This window comes from Lactuca saligna, chromosome 1, assembly GCF_052625555.1.
Source record: "Lactuca saligna cultivar CGN05327 chromosome 1, ASM5262555v1, whole genome shotgun sequence".
Classification (NCBI taxonomy): domain Eukaryota; kingdom Viridiplantae; phylum Streptophyta; class Magnoliopsida; order Asterales; family Asteraceae; genus Lactuca; species Lactuca saligna.
The window spans coordinates 193,964,599-193,979,461 of NC_136417.1; the positions used below are offsets into that span (position 1 = coordinate 193,964,599).

At 31.8% G+C, this 14,863-nt stretch overlaps 1 protein-coding gene across 1 annotated transcript in view; it reads left to right on the forward strand.

Annotated features, from left to right (window-relative positions):
- Nucleotides 1-14,157, forward strand: part of LOC145001861 (germacrene A hydroxylase-like) — a 26,811-nt gene extending 12,654 nt beyond the window's left edge. The window contains exon 2 of the mRNA XM_078961200.1: nucleotides 13,501-14,157. Coding sequence (XP_078817326.1) covers nucleotides 13,501-14,106 — 606 coding nt within the window. The 3' untranslated portion in view covers nucleotides 14,107-14,157. The remainder of the gene's footprint in view (nucleotides 1-13,500) is intronic.
- The last annotated feature ends 706 nt before the right edge of the window (nucleotides 14,158-14,863 follow it).

A 14,863-nucleotide genomic window follows, 5' to 3' on the forward strand; every position in this document is an offset into this window, starting at 1 on the left:
ATGTAAAATAGGGACCAAACGCGTAACAAAAACAAACAGTAGGAACCTTCCGGGTTAAAAAAATAAGTTAGAGACAAAGCGTGCAAATTACTCCAAACCATGGGTACCATCAACGTAATTTAATCTTTTTTATAATGACATTTTGAATCAAATTATTTTCCATCATAGTGTTTTTGATCATATCATTTCTTTTTAATCATATGATTTTAGATCATTAATATATACAATTAAATAATGTTTTTTTAATAATAAAAAAAAACTTTATTTTTTGTGAAAACGTATTATTTATATACATAAAAAATACGTAAAAAATGTCTATGTGAGAGTAAAAACAATATATATATATATATATATATATATATATATATATATATATATATATATATATATATATATATATATATATATATATATATATATATATATATATTTATTATGTAATATGTTTTAAGATCATAATAATGTAATAACATATTATACAAAAACATATTTTTTATACGTTTAAATAATATGTTTTTGTATAATATGTTATTAAATTTTTTATGTATTTAAATTTATATTTTCAGATTAAAACAATTTAATAACACATTATACGAAAACATATTTTTTAAATACATAAAAAACATATTTTACATAAAAAAATACATATAAACCTTATTTTTGTACACGAAAGGAAACAAAAAGAACTTTTTTTTTAACAAAAGCTAAAAATATGTTTTAGGTTCATAGTAATATAATAACATATTATACAAAAATTTCATTTTTTATGAAAACTTCAAAATATGTTTTAGGTTCAACACAACTATTCCATCATTCATATTAAGGACATGACCGATTGTGATCGATGATCATCTCAATCTAATTAGAAGTTAGCAAATGTGTAATAGGTTACACTTAACTCTCATTCAAATACTTTGTAGATCTGGAACATTTCTTTCATTCTTCATAAGTACTTTAGAATGTTCCTTTCAGTCATCCTATAACTTATTTGTAGATTATACTTGTATCTTTTCTCCATGCTTCAAACATACGATATGTTTGCCCTTTATCCATGACTTGCTATATATGAAGAATCCAATCATATAAACAAATGGGATATAATCATTCTATCCAGCTCAATCTTTGTGATAAGATTCTGAGGTATGCTCAAAGTGGTGTCATGTGGTACTGGAAAGAAAAACTCTCTTCGAGTCTTACAACTTACAACTTTCGAGATCTTAACAATTAGTTCAATTTTACTTAATTATTTAAGTTGACATGATCTATCCGTATACATATTTATTCCAAGAATTAATATGTCATTCACATAAAAGACTAGGAATGTAACTGCACTCCCACTAGCTATATTGAATACCATAATTTTCATTCATGTTAGATTTCACATTAAAAAGTTCATTAATCCTTATAGTCTTACTATAAATAGAAAATCCAATAAAGCCTATATTTGATTATCCTATATGGAATGCATCTCTACATGTTCATAGTTTTAATCCATTTGTCAAATTAAAAATATGATATAACAGTTTGGGAGTCTGAGGTGTTTACCATAAAACTTTCAATATCAGATACGATAAATCCAAATTTCTCTAGCTTCTAATGATTTCTACCATAGATGTGAACACTTTGTGTTCTATTCATTTTTGATCAAGTGAATAGGTTCAACAAGCTATTATTGATTGCTAGTGCCAAAATAATGCATTTAACTTTTGGTACTTGAATTTCTTCAGATTCAATATTTCTCTCACTTAGAAATTTGCTTTCTAAAAATTTCTCTTTTGGAATAACAATTAGTGGGATTTTTAAACTTTATCCTAAAAAATAGGATATTTTATATAGTGGAATAAAAAACAATAGGTGTAGTGCAAACTTTAAACACTTTTTCAATATAAGACTTTATATATGTTTCTTGTCTAATCAAATCATCAACTAAATCAAATGTGGAAGGAGGGGTGCAATGGATAATTGTTCTATATAGGACTTCAAAATCATACCATAATACTTTAAAAAATTGCAGCAAACACATTTCTTCTCTTCTATTAATATAGGGTTTAGAATATTTTAATTCAGAAAAATCTATAAGAGCCAACTAATCCCAAAAATTAGACATAACAGAATAAATTTCATGAATACTCTTGGTCTTCTGTTGGAGGGATCCAATATTAGGCTATAATTGATATTGTTTAGTAAAGTTAGATTTATTCTATAGTATTTCCAAGTGATCGCAAACTTCCTATGTTGAATCATATTTTACTAGTTGGGTGCTAAGTGACTGAACCACAAAGTTATTAATCTATGTGATAACCTTCGAATTATCAGTTTCTAAAGCATCAAGTAACATTACATAGTTATCAATTTTCTCATATGATGGATTTCCTTTGACACACGTAACGATACCCTGTATTTATTTACCCTTCATAGCATTCTTCATCACATAACTCCAATACATATGATTTTCTGAGCTAGCTGAGTGCTAATAGACTACATAATGTCATATTCGAGAGCCATCTTGACCATACTTGTGACATCCCTAAATTCACGGTTATTTTAAAACTATTATTTATGCTTATCAGAAAATCAAAGTATCCTTTTTGAAAAATAGTATGGTGATATTTGTTCCCAGAAAACATCCTAAAGATATTATCAACGCATTTATGAAGAAATGTATTTTTGTTTATATTAAAACATTGGGATACCATCGTCAATACAAAAAAATAAGCTTAAACAGACCTTTCATTCATTTATACTAATGATTTACATCTTCTTTAATATCTCGATGTAATATATCTTCGCATCGATATCTATGATACAAATAAACTGAGTGGGTCAAGTTGGGAAACCTGATGAGTACATACGGTTTTCAACCCACAATAATATAGTTAATTTGTTTCTTCACATACTTCATGCCAAACAATTAACCCGATTACAAGTCCCCATTATCTTTATTTATTCATCCCTAAGGGTCATCTCCTATATTGTATTTACCTCTTATTGCCTTACATCATATTTCCTTATATGTTTCTTCCTAAGGACTTTCCTAAGGATCATCTCCTAAACCGCATAGACAGTACTGATTCGGGGATTACTCCCCCGATACATGTCGAGTAAGGGTTAGAGTATCATCACATGAATACATCGTTACTACATCGCCTGAACTTGTAATTGATCACCTAGAGGTTATGAGCCTACCGGTGTTTCCATATAACTTATTTAGATTAGTCAGCGGTCTCCATCTATACTCTAGTAGATGACTACATCGCTTCATCGCAGGTCAAGGTTATGGAATCTCATAATCATCTCTCATCTCGCATCACCTAGTTATGATCACATATCTATCATCACCTAGTTATCAAAACCCTTCTATCATTACCTATCTCTTATCACCCATCTACCCATCTTTACCCAATATATTTATTAGTCTAAAAAAATACATATACATTTTAAATCACATAAAATATGTATAAATCGTTCATTTAGCATAGATATCAGGAACACAGATAATAAGAAAATATAGTATGTATTAATATTAAATACTTCATATCTATGTGTACGATGAAAATAACTATGTACTCACTAGTTAAAGTGATTACTCGAAATTCGGGCAGTGGTTTGCTTGTAACAATTTTCTTTTCCTTCGACGAAACCTAGTATCGTTATTAATAAGTTTTAGTATAATATTTATTGCGACTAATTCTTAGTCTAGATTTAACATTAACTCAAGGTCTACGTCATGATCTATCATGTAAGGAACAACTAGGTAGGGTCATATCGAAGGTAGGGTCCGTTTGGTATACGAAGTATACTGTTTGGAAAACCTACTTTAAAAACCTCACTAAATCACAGTGTAGACATCATCCACGTAAGTAGATAAATAAGTATAAAGACTTAGAATCACTGACTTAGAATCACTAATAAATCTTGTTCATTCATAATAACAATAATGAACTTAAATATAAGTTATACTTAAAGTAGGGTAATCATAACTCACTTACAAGGGGGTTTAGTGAGGAACCGACCTCTGCGCGGCCAGAACTTCTGAGCCGGAAGATCTTCTGAGCCGAAAGATCTTCTTCTCAGAGCCATCTAGTGATCCGGGACTCACTACTAACTCCTAAGAAAGGCTGGAGAAAAGCCTTGAGGCTTTGGGGGGATTTGGGAGAGAAGAGTTTGAATGGTGTGAAGAAATGCGGGTGATTTGCATCTCTATTTATAGGTTGGAAACTGACCAACACGGCGTGATCTAAGCAGTAACACATCATGTTGAGGTGCCAAGTATCACCATCTGGTGGCAAGGCGTGGGGAAGAAGCACTGGCTTAGATCTGGCAACGTGTCACTCACAGATTACTCCAAAAACTAATTATCTTCTAAAATCCACAACTTTCGCATACAAGCTCCGTCTTTGACGTTCTTTATATTCATGTGTAGCTAATGATGTTATCTACAACTTATTTTTAGACTCTGTAGGCTAATTTTGATTTTATTTTTAAAGTTATATTTTAACAATCTTAGACAGTTAAATTCCGTTAAAAATTCATAATTTTGTCATCCAACGTTCTCTTTCGAGTGTCTTTATATCATTGATCTCTTGTTAATGAGATCTTTGATTCTCATTTAGATTGTGTTAGCTACAAATCGATCGATCTAAAATTTGTTTTTTGGGCTGTATACTGCTATGCAATATTTGAGAAAAATCATAACTTCCCTCATACGAAGTAAGATTTGGACTTTCTCTATATGCACACTCTTAGTTTAATGTTTACTATGAATTTCATTTAGATCTATAAGGCTAAAAAGTACTTTATCAAAATTTCACTATTTACGTTACGCAGTGTCTTATTAGTTTATCAGATTTCAACGTTCTTTATATGTACAAAATCCTTGTGACATGTACTATATATTTGGTTAAGATTATTTATCGTCAATAATCTTCTTTCAAAAAGTCATTTTTAACGCTTATCATCTCTAAAATGACTAGCCCAAATCTTTTGTTGGTACAATTATCTCACCTTAGGATGATTACGTCCTGGAATCGTCAACAAAATAGGGCTTTTATAATTACTCCATATTGTATCTTTTCATCCTAGGTAATAACCGTAACTCTTATGTCCTTTCAAATGAGTATCTAACTCTTGCTCTTCTTGACTGCTGGCAATGCTCAATCTTGCACTTTCTCTTCATACTATGCTAGAATTTTAATCGTAACCTTCAAGTTACAAACCCGATCTTTATTAGGGACTCCTGCTCCTTCGTAAAAAAACTTCACTTAAGTTAATTTATTTACTTTGATTATCATAACAAACCGATGGATCATGTTCTAATGACCTCTTTTCGTATGATGCAACGCTTTAGACTCAGGTCTTTTAGAGTCAAATTCTGGAACATAATATATCTTCCTTTATGTTCAAATGTGATATAATTACATTCTAGCATGCAACACTTCTAGATACAAGCTTCTTACTTTAACAACGATTGTGATACTTCTATTGATCGCTTCAATTATCTTTTACATCAATCTTCTGGCTTAAGTCGGATGCTACATCAACCTTGGTTCTCTAAACCATGTAATGTAGCAGCGTTAATCATGATGACATATGCAATAATTGATAAGATCTAGTAAATCATGTAAGAATCATGAACATGAAGAACACAAGAGTAAATAAATCGTTTACACTCTCATTAGGTTTTAGAAATAGTACAAGTAGGTTTGGAATAATTCTCTCTCTAAACTTAATCACTCTAAAGTTCTTCCTTTGATAAAATAACTGTCACTCACTTTGTTATAAAGGGAAGACAACTCATTACACACATACAAAGGAGTAAGCACACATGACATCTAAGAGTGACTTTGCACCCTAACAGTCTCCCCTCAAAAGTTAGGATTCGATGTCCCTGCTTCAATATCCAATGAGCTCGCGCGATCAAGGCCAACTCCCCTTTGAAGTAATACCGATCTTCAAATCCGCAAATGAATACCAAAGAAGCTTCGAATACCCACTCTTCATTCTCCCTATTTTTATAATCAAAAAGTGATTATAAAACCCACTAAGGTTGAGAAGCACCCGAGGAATAATCTTGAAACATCTCCCCCTTGATGCATGCCAAAAATAAAATCGCGAAAAACTTGCATGGAAAAACAATTACGAAAAAGTTATGAAAATTTCCAAATTTTGTGAAAAATTTCGACTTTTGGGTGAGAGTTGCAAGAATTTTGATAATTCAGGTAAAAATTGCCAATATCAGAATTCTGTAGGGACCCGTTGCGCCAAAAAGAGTCTCAGATACGAAACTTTACCTTAATTGTGAAATTGGGCATAAAGTGTTAATTTGCTTTAACTGTAGGGGCCTGAAATGTAAATTTCTCCATTTCTCAATATTTTTAGCCCAATTTCCAAGTTGCGTAAATTCTGCCATGTTTTCGAAACATCAGGTACTCGAAATGAATAGTTTGCATTCTTTTCAACAAATTGATCCCATTTCGAATGTGGACCTTTTCTGTCAATTCTTTGAAAGATCAGGTATTCAAATCGACATGTTGTGTTTCTTCTTTACTTCGTTACCTAGAAACAAATGGAGATGTTTGACCATAGAAAACTCAAAATTGAAACTCCTATGTCGAAGTCTGCAACATCGAAACTCAACTTTGACTTCTAACCTTCAATAAGATACGTCGATACTCGACACCAACCCTTCGAAATTAGCCTCTAAACCTCGATCCTCATATGACCCATTTTGAAATCAGTCGATTCTCAGCCTTCCAAATAAAACCTTAGAGTCCGATTCTTGACTCCAACCCGTCGACTTCGACTATCAACTCCTAAGCTCAGCTCCAAGCCTTTGAAATTAGCAAATAGCCATCGATATTGTGTTAGTATGCTTTTCATCGAACCATGTACATGTCCTTTAAACTCGGTACATGTCTACAACAACATAGATACCTAACAAGTCCTTCAAAATCAATACTACCATTTTGAAATTAATAAGCAATACTTCGAAATCGATCAATTCAACCTCGACATGATGTAATGTGAAGCCATGTTCAATGTGCACAAAATCAACTTAGACCCCAAGCCATCGACTATCTCCTATTCGATTGTATATCTCAATACACCTATTTCGAAGTATACAAAATCAACACTCGACATTGACTCCCTTTTTATTACCAGGACATTGTTTCTTTAGTTAATAATCATCGACATCGAAACAAAAATTATTCATCTTAAAATATCGATACCCAAAAGTAGTTGATCTTCGATATCGATTTCAAACCATCGATCAACAGACCTTCAAACTCAATGCCAATCATGCTTGCCAAAATTAACTATTGACACCAAAAGAAAACATAAGACCATCAAAGTTCAACCACCTACTCATTTGAAATCAGAATTGCAAGTCACTATTCGAACTATGCTTTTGACCATTCAACTTTAAGACTTCAATCGATTAACCCCAAATAGAAATTCATAATTCAACTACAAATTCAAAATAATTAATCAATAGCGAAGCCTTCTTCATCTTCAACATCCAAATCGAAAATGGTTTTGACTCCAATAACCTATCAAACAAAATTGAAGCTCCATTAATAGACCAAATAACGGACATCAATTTCAAGCAAATCGAACAAGAACATTACCTCAAATTTGATTTTGACCCTGAGCAAACACAATTGACTCAAATAGTTTTTACTATGTCCAAATAATCGAGTTCAATTTCTAATCCAAAACAAAAAATGCACACGACTAGATTAAGAAGTCAACACATTGAACGTGATTTTAATGATAAATGTTTTATATTAGGCTTTGATTTGCTTAAGAACATTAACAATAGGAGTTATTGGGTTAGAAATTAATAACAAATGTATTAATTTTGTACCGGGCTTCAAATGTAACTGTTAATAGTAACGATCAAAATTGGGATTTATAATTTTGACGAACAGTAATGAATAAGATTTTTGTTATGTTCTTGATCTATTGAAAGAAAAATATTGGATCATAGCAATGGGGATTGAAATAGATTTGATCCAATGAAACAAAGTGATCAAATATGAAAAACATTAAACATGAATTGAAAACATGAATGTTTTGGAATCAATTTGAGAATTTGAGATACCTTTTTGATGATCTGAGTTCCATTTTCAACGAACGAATAAATTTTTGACGATCATGGTATTTTTGTCAGAACAAGAAAATCTCCAATTTGAACATTGTATCACCCACGATGCGTGTTGTACAACTCGTGCTTCATGTTCTTCAACGATATAACATCATCTTCATAAGAGCCATTAACACTTTTGGGATTTGAATTCAACTTCATGGCAACATTTGGAGATTGTTGCTTTGGAACCCAATTTTGCTTCATAGATTTCGGTTTCAAAACAACATTTGACGGTTTTTTTGAATAAACCCATTTGTTCTTACATTTAATCTTCTTCTTCTTTTTCTTTTTCATCTTCTTGGGCCTTGAAGATTTGAAATCATGAACAACCCCACTTTCCACAACTTCAACTTGACAAGTTTGGATCATATATTTTGGAGTTTGATATTTGTGAATTTCATGGATTGATGGTTTTCGATAAGGAATCAGTCCTTCAAACGGAGCACAAGAACCCAAAATATCATCGGTTTGAACTCAAATCAAGCAAAAAGTTTTTTCATCTACATGAGAATAAACTTGAATCTTCTTATCATGAACTTAAAGAACATCAAGAACATCACATTGAACTCCATAATGTTGTACTTAAACATACTTACAAGCATAGAGATCACATTGGGTTTCAACAAGAGAAATGTATTTCTTATCAAACAAATCTCTTTCTTCTCCTTTCATCTAATATTAACTCCAAGATACCACGCTCATGGAAATTTCAATCGAGTGTCCAAACTTTGAAACTGGTTGAATAATCAATCTTCCATGATCATCCTTCAAACCCCCATAAGAAACCATAATATCCCATGAAATCAACCCACCTTTCAACAATAATCCATAAAATTGATATGCGTTGACTTTGTATTTGACATCTTCAATGATCACAACCCAAGAGTCATAAGGCAAGTATATCATCTTTGATCAATCAATAAGATCTTGAGTTTTTATAGAGAGATAGAGTGATTTTGAATGGCTTTTCTAGAGAGAGAAAGCAGAAATCACTTGAATTATCGTGACGAAAATTGAATCATAAATAGAATCAATGAATAGTTCAATTTCAAGAATCCAAAAACTCTCTAAAACATGAAGATCAAAATACAATGAAGAATCACCAAATAAAAAATGTCATCATTCCTCAATTCTTGATCAAATCAAGAACACCCAATCTAATACCAATTGTAGTGGTGTTAATCATGAACATGAAGAACACAAGAGTAAATAAACCGTTTAGGCTCTCATTTGTTTTTAGAAAGAGTACAAGTGGGTTTGCAACAATTCTCTATCTAAACTAGTCACTTTAAAGTTCTTCCTTTGATAAAGTAAGTGTCACTCATTTCCTTATAAAATAAAGACAACTCATTACACACATAAAAAGGTGTAAGCACACATGACATGCAAGAGTGACTTTACACCCTAACAGGTAACATAGTCGTCTTATCAATATTTGACTTGATATGACCACTAGGGTCAAAATAAAACCTCATCTAAGTCATTACCAAAACAATGGTAATGACATGCATAAACAAAACAGAATCAGTTACTAACACATTGGTAACCTTGTGACTTTCACTGATCCAAGTGCGAGTCCTGTGCTTCTAGTAATATAGGCCTCTAATACCTTTCACACCTACTTATACTCATCCCAAGTATTGTTTCCCAGTACCTAAGTTCTTATTTCCTAAAATCACAAAACAATTTAACACATACGAATGTGTGCAAATAATCATAAAAATTATCCGAGACTACTAGGACTTCTTGCTTGCATATCTTTAATCATCAATTTTGCTTCAACTGGTTGGTGATGGAAACGCCAGACGATAGGACAACTTTAGGAATTACACCAATCGTTATATCATCCCGCCAATCAAATGTGTACATTCGGATGTACTATACTCCACTAGATGTACTGTTATTATATCAGACATATTCTAAAGGAAAGATACCATTCTTATGATATCTCTGTAGGTGTCATTCACTATCGTAAGCCCTCTTATTTCTTAAATTTACTGAGTTCACTATCAGTCTTTTCACCATGACATTATGTTCATGGTAGCATGCGTTCAGTATATCGAGACGAGGATAAAGATAGAGAAGGTTTAGACATGCAGTACTCCTTATTACTCTAAAAAATTACATGCTAGTTCTAATATTGTAATTAACCGCTTAGAAATCGAAACACATAAAATTTCTAGATCCGTGAGTGAAAGACCATAGATCCGATCAAATAATAACATCATAAAACATCACAAATCATATAGCACATAAAAGCATTTTAGGCATCTTCGCTAAATAAGCTAGTGCTTCTGTCTATTCAGGTGTACTACCAAAAATATATTAGCCACACTCTTCATGACCATCCCTTAACATTCTAAATTTAGGTCTAGAAATAATTCCTTACACCTAGTTTGCTTACACAAATGCTCTGATACGAACTGTGACATCCCCAAATTCACGATCATTTTAAAAATTTTATTTATGCTTATCAGAAAATCAGAGTATCCTTTTTGAAAAATAGTATGACGGAATTTGTTCCTAGAAAACATGCTAAATATATTATCAAAGCATTTCTGAAGAATTGTATTTTTGTTTATATTAAAACATTGGGATGTCATCGTGAATATAGAAACATAAGTATAAACGGACTTTACAAATATTTACACTAATGATTTACATCTCCTTTAATCTGTGGGTGTAATATATCAACGCATCGATACCTGTGATACAAATAAAGCGAATGGGTAAGGTTGGAAATACTTAGTGAGTATATAGGGTTTTTTACCCATAATAATATAGTTAATTTGCTTCTTCAAATACTTCATGCCAAACAATTAACCCGATTACCCATCCTCATTATCTTTATTTATTCTTCCTTGAGGGTCATCTCCTATATCATATTTACCTCTCATTTCCTTACATCACATTTCCTTATATGTTTGTTCCTATGGACTTTTTCTAAGGATCATCGCCAACATCACATAGATAGTACTGATTCGGGGATTACTCCCCCCAATACATGTCCAGAAAGGGTTAGAGTATCATCGCATGAATACATAGTTACTGCATTGCCTTAACTTGTAATTCACCACCTAAAGGTCATGAGCCTGTTGGTGTTTCCAGATAACTTTGTTCAGATTAGTCAGTGGTCGCCATCCACACTCCGGTAGATGACTACATCGCAACATCACAGCATCGCAGGTCAAGGTTATGGGATCTCCTAATCATATCGCATCTTTTATCATATATTGATCATTATATGTCTATCATCACCTAGTTATCAAAAACCTTCTATCATCACCTATCTCTCATCACCGCCTACCCATCTTTACCCAATATATTTATAAGTATAAAAAAAAATACATATACATTTTAAATCACATAAAATATGTATAAGTCGTTCATTTAGCATAAATATCAGGAACGCGGATAATAAGAAAATATAACATGTATTAATATAAAATACTTTATATCTATGTGTAAGATTAAAATAACTATGTACTCACTAGTTAAAGTGATTACTCGAAATTTGGACAGCGCTTCGCTTCTAACAATTTTTTTTCCTTCGACGAAACCTAGTATCATTATTACTAAGTTTTAGTCTAATATTTATTGAGACTAATTATTAGTCTAGATTTATCATTAACTCAAGGTCTACATCATGATCTGTCTAGTAAGGAACAACTAGGTAGGATCATATCGGAGGTAGGGTTCCTTTGGAATACGAAGTATGCTGTTTGGAAAGCCCACTTTAAACACCTCCCAAAATCACAGCCTAGACATCATCCCTATATGTAGATCAATCAGTATAATGACTTGGAATCACTGATAAATCTTGTTTATAGGTTCATAATAACGATAATGAACTTAAACATAAGTTATACTTAAAGTAAGGGTAACCATAACTCACATACAAGGGGGTTTTGTGAGGAATTGGGCTCTATGCGGGTAGAACTTCTGAGCCAAAAGCTCTTCTTCTCTGAGCCTTCTGGCACTCCGGGACTCACTACTAACTCATAAGAAGGGCTAGAGAAAAGCCTTGAGGCTTTGGTGGATTTGGCAGAGAAGAGTTACAAAGGTGTGACTTGAGCCTCTATTTTTAGGTTGGAAACTGACCAACACGACATGTTATGATTCCTAACATGTTGTGTTAAGGTGCCAAGTGTCACCATCTAGGGACAAGGCATGGGGAAGAAGCAGTGGATTAGATCGCGCCACATGTCAGTTACTGATTACTCCAAAAACTAATTATCTTCTAAAATCCGTAACTTTCGCATATGACCTCCGTTTTTGACGTTCTTTATATTCATGCGTAGGTAGTGACATGATCTACACCTTTTTTTAAACCCCGTTGGCTAATTTTGACTTTATTTTACAGTTATATTTTAACATACTTAGATAGTTAAAGTCCGTTAAAAATTCATAAGTTTGTCATCTGACGTTCATTTTCGACTGCCTTTATATCGTTGAGCTCCTATTAATAAGATCTTCATTTCTCATTTAGTTTTTGTCGGCTAAAAATCGATCGATCTAAAATTTGATTTCCGGGTTGTATATTGTTATGTAAAATCTTAGAAAAATCATAAATTCTTCATACGAAGTCAGATTTTGACGTTCTCTATATGCCTACTCTCATTTTAACCTCTAATACGACTTTCATTTAGATCTCTAAGGCTAAAAAGTAATTTATCAAAAATTCACTTATTACGTTACGCGATGTCATGTCGGTTTAATCATAAAACTTCGATGGGTCATAACTTCTTTGTTATTAGTTAGATTTCAATGTTCTTTGTATGTACAAAATTCTTCTGACATATGCTATAACTTTGTTAAGATTATTTATCCTAAATAATCTTCTATTAAAAAGTCATTTTTAGCGCTTATCATCTCTGAATTGACTAGCATCAATTTACGGGCATTACAATAATCAAACCAAACGAATACCAATATCAAATATGAAGAAAAAGACGAACAAGAAAATAACTACAATTAAAAATTCTTAAATTAACGAAAACCAACTAACCACAATCGAGCGAATAAAGAAAAGATGGAAAGTTACCAAAACAGTGGTGAACACTAAAGGTTCGTATAATGCTTAGATATCATGTTAAAGTAATAGCAAAGACAAGAAGTGGCTATGGTTTTATTATCATGGAAATGATAATTATAATATAAAGGAAAAGATAATTATATACAAGAAAGCTATCCGGGTTAACCCAACTAAAGGGCTAGATAAAAGGCCCAACAAAAAATAAGGTCAATACTTAATAACAATAACGATGTTCATCTTATTAAAGTCTATACCAATTACAAATTACCTGTATTATTCATTTTCTAATCTATAATTTTGTTTTATTATGGCATAGGACATGTTTTCCGCTGGCACACATACATCTGCCGTGACACTTCAGTGGGCAATGTCAGAACTAATTAAAAATCCAAAGGTGATGAGAAAAGTGCAAGCAGAGTTGAGGCATGTACTAAAGGGAAGGGAAAGGATTTATGAGTCAGATATTCAAGACCTTGACTACTTAAAACTAGTAATCAAGGAAACCTTAAGGTTGCACCCACCACTTCCTTTGTTACTCCCTAGGGAGGCTCGAGTGAAGTCTGAGATTGGTGGATACCAAATTCCTGCCAATACAAAAGTTATGATTAATGTGTGGAAAATAGGACGTGATCCAAAATACTGGATAAATCCAAACAATTTCATACCTGAACGATTTAGTGATAATGCAATTAACATGTTAGGAAAAGATTTCGAGTTTCTCCCATTTGGGGCTGGAAGAAGAATGTGTCCTGCCATGAATTTGGGGTTGATCAACGTGGAGCTTCCACTTGCTATGCTTCTTCACCATTTCAATTGGGAACTCCCAGATGGAGCAACATCAGAACACCTAGATATGACCGAGAGTTTTGGAGCAGCTCTTAAACGGAAACATGAGTTGTATTTAGTTCCAAGTGCTTGGTAACACAAACTAAAGCATATGTAATTCTAGTTTGAAATCATTTATTTCTATTTATATGTTTTGTGTTAAGGATTATTTAATACATAATAATTTTCTTTATATATATATATATATATATATATATATATATATATATATATATATATATATATATATATATATATATATATATATATATATATATATATATATATATATATATATATATTAGAAATTAAAATATTATCAATAGTTCAACAAATGAAATCACAAAATTTAGATGACACTATGTTAGTCAAAACACACAGGAATATTAGATTATGGGCATGAACCACGATCGTATGGTAACATGAATATAGCTTTTTTGATTGATCGTGAAATTCATTTTCTTTGGTTATCATTTCTACCTTAAATATATGCTTTCATGAAACTCAATCAAGGATAAACAATCAAATCGCTTTCATTTATACGAAACAATTAGAAGTCGAAATAATAGAGAGTACCATAATTTTTTCTGAACAAATCCATAAAATATGAAGCTTCACTTATATATATATATATATATATATATATATATATATATATATATATATATATATATATATATATATATATATATATATATATATATATATATATATATGTTAAAAGAGGACTCTGGTATCAATAAATGTGTGGTTGTAATGTAGTGAGTGTTATACTTACATAGATAGAAACTATTCAAGCCAGCCTGTGTCGTTCTTTGGTCTGTGTGGTTGCTTTCCTTGTTGGCATCGTGCCT